The 9696-nt window shown below is 41.2% G+C and overlaps 1 protein-coding gene across 1 annotated transcript in view; it reads left to right on the top strand.

Moving 5' to 3' along the window:
* The first annotated feature begins 1103 nt into the window (after window positions 1-1103).
* Window positions 1104-9696, top strand: part of nol11 (nucleolar protein 11) — a 29286-nt gene continuing 20693 nt past the window's right edge. The window contains exons 1-4 of the mRNA XM_043715059.1: window positions 1104-1274; window positions 2821-2934; window positions 4211-4267; window positions 8073-8221. Of these exons, the coding sequence (XP_043570994.1) occupies window positions 1146-1274; window positions 2821-2934; window positions 4211-4267; window positions 8073-8221 (449 nt within the window). The 5' untranslated portion in view covers window positions 1104-1145. The remainder of the gene's footprint in view (window positions 1275-2820; window positions 2935-4210; window positions 4268-8072; window positions 8222-9696) is intronic.

The following is a 9696-nucleotide window of genomic DNA, read 5'->3' as shown; positions in this document are numbered from 1 at the left end:
ACGAGAAAGCATTTGAACACAGCGTGTGTTTAGGAGCTGGAAAATATTGCCTGTGGGTGTGGTGAATGCAGATATAACTGGTTTCAAAAGGGAATCAGATAAGCATCTAAACATGGTTCAGAGTAAGAGGGAAAATGGAGGACAAGGTGAGTTATCTTTGTAGAAAGCTGGTACAGAATTGACAAGCTAATTATGTACTGCTTTGTCACATTCCACCCACCAGAAAGTCATGGTTATTCAAAACATTGCCCACCATAGTGGCTCCTGCTCTTCTCTCAGCAGTGAGCTCATTAATCTTCTTTGGTTCCCATTCAAGTAATGTCTTGACTTTCAAATCTTCTTTATTATTTCCATATCAATCCAATTCCTCTGTCTATCTCATTCATTCAACACCAGGTTATAGTCCAACAGGTTTAATTGGAAGCACACTAGCTTTCGGAGTGTCACTCCTTTATCAGGTGATAGTGGAGGGCTCAATCCTAACACAGAATTTATAGCAAAAATTTACAGTGTGATGTAACTGAAATTATACATTGAAAAATTGATTGTCTGTTAAGTCTTTCAGCTGTTTGAATACCATGATAGTTTCACCTCTTTCATGTGTAAATCACAAAACCTTTTTTTAAAAAGTTGCATTCTCAGGTCAGCTGTTAACAATGGTGATAATCATGAGTTTTTTTAACCTTGTCCAACCCAATCCAACATCTGCACCTCCACGTAATGTGAGAGGGCACAGTGGCATGGTGTGTTTCAGTGTTGTACCACCTTGTGTCTCTGTAACACAGGCCATAGCACAAACACTGCATTATCTTCCATGCCATTTGAGGACACTGTGCCATCGAACGTGTGTGATCATCCGAACCATTAGAGGGCGCCGCAATAAGAGGCCACTATTTACATCTGTGGTCTTCCACTGTGCGAGAGGGGGCGCTGTGCGAGGAGATTCTCTCAGCGTAGTGCACGATCCTCCACACCGTTCGAGGGCGCTGTAGGAGGAGGTCCCACTGGGCAGTGTGCGATCCTCCACACCGTGAGAGGGCGGTGTGGGGGGAAGCTTCCAGAGATAGGCTGCCGCCTTGCCTGGAGACTTTGGCCTGTTGCCTCGCTGGCAATGCGCAGGCGCCAGAAGGAGGCAGGGAGGCAAGATGGCGCGGTTGTGTGAGGGCTTCACGTTGTGCGGTTTATCGAGGGCTGCCGCCGTGCGCGGTGTGGAGCCCGCTGGGCCGGACCGTGTTGTTGTCACTCGTGAAGATCGGACCGTCACCGTCTACAAGGTGAAGTAACCGTGGGAGAGGAAAGTGGAGTCTGTGATGTGTTTGGGCCGGGGCCGGGAAAGCGGGTTTGCGTTGGCATCGTTACCGGGAAACCTGGTCCATCCCGGCCCGAGTCCGCTCCCGGCCCGAGCCAGCCCGCTCCCGGCCCGAGCCAGCCCGCTCCCGGCCCGAGCCAGCCCGCTCCCGGCCCGAGTCAGCCCGCTCCCGGCCCGAGCCAGCCCGCTCCCGGCCCGAGCCAGCCCGCTCCCGGCCCGAGCCAGCCCGCTCCCGGCCCACTTCCGACCCTGCTCCCTCCGATTCGATATATCCCTGAAAGATGGAGAGGACAGAATAGCAGCCCCGTCCTTGGTCAGAGGGTAGGGGGTAGGAACCTGTAACGATATAGAACATTACAGCGCAGTACAGGCCCTTCGGCCATCGATGTTGCGCCGACCTGTTATACCAACCTGAAGCCCATCTAACCTACACTATTCCATGTACGGCCATATGCTTGTCCAATGACGACTTAAATGTACTTAAAGTTGGCGAATCTACGATCGTTGCAGGCAAAGCATTCCATACCCTTACTACTCTCTGAGTAAAGAAACTACCTCTGACATCTGTCCTAAATCTATCACCCCTCAATTTAAAGCTATGTCCCCTTGTGCTCACCGTCACCATACCTGGAAAAAGGCTCTCCCTGTTCACCCTGTAATCTAACTCTCTGGTTATCTTATATGTCTCTATTAAGTCATCTTGCAACCTTCTCTCTAATGAAAACAGCCTTAAGTCCCTCAGCCTTTCCTCGTAAGACCTTCCCTCCATTCCAGGCACCATCCTAGTAAATCTCCTCTGCACCCTTTCCAAAGCTTCCACATCCTTCTTATAATGCGGTGACCAGAACTGTACACAATACTCCACAAGTGCGGCCGTACCAGAGTTTTGTACAGCTGTAGCATAACGTCATGGTTCCGGAACTCGATCCCTCTATTAATAAAAGCTAAAACACTGTTTGCCTTCTTAACAACCCTGTCAACCTGGGTGGCAACTTTCAAGGATCTGTGTACCTGGACACCGAGATCTCTCTGCTCATCTACACTACCAAGAATCTTAGCATTAGCCCAGTACTTTGCATTCCGGTTACTCCGACCAAAGTGAATCACCTCACGCTTGTCCGCATTAAACTCCATTTGCCACCTCCCAGCCCAGCTCTGCAGCTTATCTATGTCTCTCTGTAACCTACAACATCCTTCGTCACTATCCACAACTCCACCGACCTTAGTGTCGTCTGCATAGAACTCTGTAGTCACTTTTGTAATGTAGGAAACACGGCATGTAATTGATTTTCGTGTGAGATTTCCAGACACAGTTTGATATTCAATACTTTACGATGCTGCTTGATGAATATTGGCAAGATAGTGGGAACGCAGTGCACTTTCCAGCATTCACCTGAGAGGCACAATCCCATTTGAATGTCTCCTATGCAGTCTCAAGTCGCAAGAATCTGAAAAAGCATTTACATTAATAAAATTTACATCTTCTGTATTCTCTGTTTGGTTTTGCAAAGGTATCAGACCAAAAGCCGCTCGGAAGTTGGACGGTCAAGCAAACCCAAAAAATCTCATGCCCTGCTGTTTATAACAGCCAAACTGGAGAATTTGTTGTTGTGCAAGATCATAAGGTAACAATATAAAGAAATTTGAAATTCAGGTAGTTCTGCATTTTGTGTCTTTGGTAAAGTTGAAACATGATTTGAGAGTCTTATAACTCAATATTTTCAAGGAAGACTTTGCATTCCCTTTGACAGTGTGGACTTTTAATAAACTTATTTAAATTGTGGACACTCCCACCCATGCTTTCAGTGTAGTTACAAAGAAAAACTTGAAGATTTATTTAATAATTTTCATGTTCACACAATAGCACAAAGTGCTTATTGGGATACTTTTGAAGTACATGCTACATGTGCAGAGCGCCCCACTCCCCCCCCCCCCCCCCCCCCCCATCTCATACACAGCTGGGTTGTCAGTGTGAATGTGTAATAATAAAGGCACATATTTATATAGAGTCATTAGTGTAACAGGTTGAGGTGCTTCATACAGTGTAATCAATGAAAAATTTGGTGAACTTGCAGTTTTAAAACATTTCTTTTCAACTATTGGTATGGCCTTTATTGTTTCTTTTGTAGCATTCCATTACTTGTGATAAATGACCAATTTTTTTTCAATTTTACATCTTACAATGTGATGTGTTGTTTGGGCTTTTCCAAAGAAGACCTATTTTCCTTGAGGTCTGTAACTGGGATCAAATACAGTCTGCTCTTTTTATATTTTCTTATCAATCTGTTCAAAGATGTTATGACACACCTCTGGAGCAGGTGGAATAAGGTCTCCTGGCTCAGAGGCAGGAACTCTACTACCGTATCACAGCCCTCTGAAGGATATTGGTTTTGTGATTCATTTGTTTGGTGCAAGTTGGAAATTTCAGTGAGATCATGATAATGGTTTGAGGCTCTTCATGATACAATTACAGCCAACCTTTCAGAACAATTGAGATACAAATTCTGCATCCAGCTAATTCTGCCCCTAACTCAGAACTACTTTGTTAATAACAGATGCAAAGAATTAATAATGCAAGGCTTTAGATTTGCCTGTAATGGACTTTGTATGTAAATTTCTAATTGGCTACATGGATGATTTAGTGGTGGCGGTGGTTAGTAGTTGGAGAAAATGTCAGTGATTTGTTGGTGGGAAAACTATTTGGTTGTGTGCAAGAGCGCTTTGGATATAAAAAGAACAATCTAGACAGAGGATTTCTGCCTCTGAGCCAGGAGATGTAGGTTCAATATTATGTATGTAGTAACACCTCTGAACAGGTTGATTTAAAAAAGAATGAAAGGATTTAGATTGGACTGCACATAATGTTAAATTTTAACATTAGTTTTTTTAAATCCCTTCTAGGTTTTAAGGATTTGGAATGATGAAGATGTCAATCTGGAAAAAACATTTAAAGCAACAGTAGGTTGAGATTCACATGGATTCGCGTACCACACAAAGCAAATTAACTTCAGAAACTAATATTTTGTCATTCGGAATGAAAACTATTCAACTTACAACCATATACATAGAGTGTAACCATGAGGAATTTAGTTTAATTTACAAGTTTTATGAAAGAGTTTTATTTTAATCTGCAGTACAAGCTGTATTAAATAGTACTTTGGAGTTTTTATGGTTATACAGCAGAGCATTAAAATATTTTCTGTTATGTTTTCTTTATAGAATATTCACTCTATACATTTTAAGCACTAGAATAACAGGTGAATCAACAGAGTTACAAAATATGTTGAAAACCCCAATGTCAGCTGTATTGATCACACTTACCTCTTAGAATTACCTAAAATACATTACAGCTGCAGATGGTTCATTGGTGCTTCAATCTTGATGTATTAGTAATGTTGATCTGCATTACTTTCAAGTTACTGACTCAGTAGTTACTTATATAGTAGCTTAGATTCTGCATTAAGTTACAGACTATGACCATGAGGAGTCAAAACAGAACAACCTCATTTGGAAAGTTTGGAGTCTCAACTCTGTCGTGTTAATAAAATCCTTTCTTGGAGTACATTGGTTCAGAGAGAGGAACATACTTTTGTGAAACTACAAAGAAGCTACGTGAAATCAGGCCATTCGGCCTGTCCTGTCACATTGGTATTGACCCATCTTCTGAGCCATGCTTCTGATTCTTTTCTGTTTCCAAGTTCCTTATTCTGAATGGCCAGCTTTGATATACTGGATAACCTGAGTGATTTAATGATCCAAGTACAGATATCTCTCAAAATCTCTAAAAGAAAATAATGAAGGCAAAGGCACTGTTGCTCTTTAGGATGGAGATACTGTTGCATTTGCACAGAGATCTTGTTAAACTCTGTCTGGCAATTGCACTCATTTCGAGGTACAGGTCGTTCTGCTATAATGCGTGTTTCTTTAATATGAATTCACTGCAACGTGCTTGACATATTAGGGACACTGTTTCTAAAGCGCTAACTTTTTTAAAAATGTGTTGTCTGTAACATGATTACATAACCAACACTTTAAGCACTGTTTCTAAAGCACGATTTTTCAATAATATGGGGTTGCAAAGAACTTAACCATCGTGTTCTACAAGAACTACCTGTGGTGCATCCCAGAAATATAATACTGACATTGGTTAAAATGCAGATTTATTGGAATGATACTAGGGCTCATAAGGTTAAATTATGAAGACGACTTACATGTTTACATTCCCTTATGGGTAAATGATTGTCATGATGGCTCATGTATTTTGTCTCTACCCTGATTACTTAAATGATATTATAGTGTTTTGAAAGGGATTTGAGAAATTCTGAGTCAATTGGGGTAGATAGTCTGTTCCGTGATGCAGAGCTTAGGAAAGCATTGGGGAAACAGGTAAACCTTTGGCTAACTCGTGAAACATGTAAAGGATAGCATGAATCTGACTCTTAGGACCAAATGTCTGTGTCCTCAGTACCATGCTACATGGCTAAGAAACATGGACAACTTGCAGCTACCAGGAAAAGTAACCTAACAATTTCCATCTTTATTATGTGTGATACAGTATGGATGCATCCTGCTAGGTCAAAATCATAAATGCAGCGTCCTCTGAAATGCAGATTCCCCCAAGGGTGTTGGCATCAATCAAAATGTAGATAGGGCCTGTGTGCAGAGTGGAACACTACCATGTCCCCAAGATTCTTAAGTATGGGTGAGAGATCTGGCACCAAATGAAGGCTCTGCTTCAGTGTTGCTTGCAATGTGACATAACAGTCCTAAAAATAGACTGTTCATCTGGAAGTCTCTTGCTGATGAGAAATGGTGATATCTCCTGTGTGTTGGTGTATATAAACCAGCAGCTACAGCAGTTTGGCGACCAGTGCAAACACCAGAAACAACTATTAGCTTCATAAATGAAGTTTGAGGTACGACTTGCCTCTTGAGGATTGTCCATTATTGAAGGTCATAGAGTCAGCACGGAAACAGACCCTTCGGTCCACCTTAACCATGCCGACCAGATATCCTCATCTAACGTGTCCCATTTGCCCGCATTTGGCCCATAAAACTATAGACCAGTGAGTCTGACATCGGTGGTGGGCAAGTTGTTGGAGGGAATCCTGAGGGACAGGATGTACACGTATTTGGAAAGGCAAGGACTGATTTGGGATAGTCAGCAGGGCTTTGTGCGTGGGAAATCATGTCTCACAAACTTGATTGAGTTCTTTGAAGAAGTAACAAAGAGGATCGATGAGGGCAGAGCGGTGGACATGATCTGTATGGACTTCAGTAAAGCGTTCAACAAGGTTCGCCATGGGAAACTGATCAGCAAGGTTAGATCTCACGGAATACAGGGAGAACTAGCCAATTGGATACAGAACTGGCTCAAAGATAGAAGACAGAGGGTGGTGGTGGAGGGTTGTTTTTCAGACTGGAAGCCTGTGACCAGTGGAGTGCCACAAGGATCAGTGCGGGGTCCTCTACTTTTCATCATTTATATAAATGATTTGGCTGTGAGCATAAGAGATATAGTTAGTAAGTTTACTGATGACACCAAAATTGGAGGTATAGTGGACAGCGAAGAAGGTTTCCTCAGACTACAACAGGATCTTGATCAGCTGGGCCAACATGCGGAGAGGTGTCGGAATCTAAAGCAAAGAGCCATAACCTTTAGATCCCACCCTTCCCCAACAACCTGTTGAAGCTGGTGCCATTTGAAGTCTGAGATTGCCACATAAAAATCTAACAGACTATTTAAAGTTTACAGATCAATTTGAGTAAATGGATTTAAACTGCACGTTGTCTGTTATGAAATCAAATGATACACAGAGATAAAGGGACTGGAAGATCTACTACTGTTGTTCTTTTCACACCCAACTGCTCTGTTTGGTCATGCCCTTTTCACTTTTTCTTTTGTGGGTCAGTTGGCAAGATGCAGTTGCAGAATCTAGCCACTGTGGGGCATTTTAGAATGTCAGGCAGTCTGTGTTAATTTGCATCTTAGAACAGACCCAAATGAAGATAATACCAGAAATATTTGCCAAGAAGAATCTTTATGAAAGTTCTGTTTTTATTTTTGCTTGACCCTTAATTTCGGCATCAGAGATTTCAGCTATTCGTAGGTGGGAGGGGGCTATGAATTTATTTTCCCTGGAAAGCAGTCAAGTTAGAACTAGTAGCCAGAGACTCTGCAGTCAGGATAACAAGCTTGCAAAGGCAAATGTATTGTAATTGTCGCATGTAAATTTAGAATGGGAGATGCGTCAGGTTGGTACAAACATGTATCAGCAGGGAGTAATATACTGTGGGGGGAGTATTTTAAATATTTTCTTGTTCTTTGAATGTGCTCGCTCCCAGGCTATACATGTAAATTTATGTGTCGTACTTTAAGAAGCTACTTCAAACTACAACAATTCCTTCAAGAGTTGGAAGGATGTCATTCACCTCAGGAGGGAAATGTCTATCTTCAGGAAAGAAAAAACTAACTGTGCGCAAGTAAGGGAGAAACTGAGTCAGCAACAGAAAATAACTTGTTGAGCAGGGTTCCCTTTACTGTATCTTCAGTGACATACAATTAAGTTAGTTGCCTTTATTAAATATTTAGCTATTTGTTTAATCTGCTTTTATTTATTTGTTTGTATTCATATTTCAGTGATATAATTGAAGAAAATGATTTTTCAGTAATGAATTAGAAAGATGTTTGCGTTAAGGGCTTAAGAGACAACTTGTTAATTGTCCTTGTTGATCCATCTGATTCTTTTTTCCAACATTTCAGCTAGAAAGCAAGATTTACCAAATACACACTCTACCTGACATTGAACCTCTGGTAATTTTTGAAAGGGGAAGTGTGAGACAACTTGATGTCCTTCTGTCAGCTCCACAGCAAGATCTGGAAAGTGTCTTATCAAAAGATGAAGTCATCAGGTTTGTATCACTAACACTGCTTTGAGCATTGTTTCAAAATACTCCTTTGCATAACTTGTTTGTTTACTTCATTTTTGTTTATTCACTCATGGGATGTGGGTGTTGCTAACTGGCTAGTATTTATTGCCCGTCCCTCGCTGTCCTTGATCTGAGTGGCTAGCAAGGCCATTTCAGAAGGCAGTTAAGAGTCAATCACGTCACTGTGGGTCTGAAGTCACATGTAGGTCAGACCTACAGATGGTAGATTTCCTTCACTAAAGGACATCAGTAAGCCAGGTGAGTTTTTTTTTCCTGACAGTCAACAGTGGTTTCATGGTCATCAATAGATTCTTAATTACAGCTTTTTATAATTGAATTCAAACTTCTCCATTGCTGTCATAGTGGTATTTGAGCTTGGGTTCCCAGACATTAGCTGAGTTTCTGGATTAATAGTCTAGCAATACCAGTTGGCCATCATCTCCCCCTATGTTCATGTTTATGTTCAGTTTCTCTTTTTTTTTGTGGAGAAATTTTGTGAAATGGCATTGAAAATATAATTAAAACATGTTTGTATTTTTGTGATGAGTAGGTAAATGGTTGAAAATATGGCTCACCTTGCAAATGTTGGATTAGAAAGGCTGTTTAATGGATAAAAGGTTGAGAGTAGACAGGCTTGATGGCAGTGTAACTACACATGAAATCCAGAGTCCTGGGCTAATGCTCTGTTTATAGATTCGCATCTAACCAAGGCAGCTGGTGGAATTTAAACGAAAATTAATAAAAAATATCTGGAATATGGATCAAGTCTCAGTGGTGACAACAGAACTGTCATCAGTTGTCTTTAAAAGCCATCTGAATCACTAATTTTTTTTATAAAAGGAATTCTTACCTGATCTGGCCTATATATGACTTCAGATCTACAATGACGTGGTCAACTCTTATAATCCTCCGAAATGACATATTTGGTTCTGGGCAATTAGGGATGGGCAACAAATGCTATCTTATCAGTGGCACCTACATCCTATGATTGCATTAAGAATGTACAGAATTTGGTAGTCAGCTGACTGGAGTAGGAAGATCTAAGTCCTGGCTTTGCTAATCTATGCTGAGGTATAAAGAGCCAACAGCTCTCTGCTGCCTTGCTGAAGTCATGTTTGCTTATTTAACAGTCAAGTTCACTTAGTTAAACTCTGTCTTCACCAAACATGCCTGTATTATAATCAGGAGCAGGAATCCTGACTTTTGAAAAATTTTATATATATCTCACTAACTTTGAGTGAGTGATATCAACAATGCCCAGAGTTGTCTTTGGAAGTCAGCTGACTGAACAATCATCTGTTGTTCTTTCCTCACTTCCTCACTCAATCTTCACTTGTTTCTGTCTGCCTTCTTTAACCACACGGCTACTAAGCAATATCAATGAGAGAATTACAAAACAGTGATCTAATATAATACTATAAACCATTAAATTTAAACTTAATCATTTCTCAAAGTGA

The sequence above is a fragment of the Chiloscyllium plagiosum genome, chromosome 24 (genome assembly GCF_004010195.1).
Source record: "Chiloscyllium plagiosum isolate BGI_BamShark_2017 chromosome 24, ASM401019v2, whole genome shotgun sequence".
NCBI classification, from domain to species: Eukaryota; Metazoa; Chordata; class Chondrichthyes; order Orectolobiformes; family Hemiscylliidae; genus Chiloscyllium; species Chiloscyllium plagiosum.
Note: the sequence above shows the minus strand (reverse complement) of the source record. Positions and strands in the feature narration are given on the sequence as shown.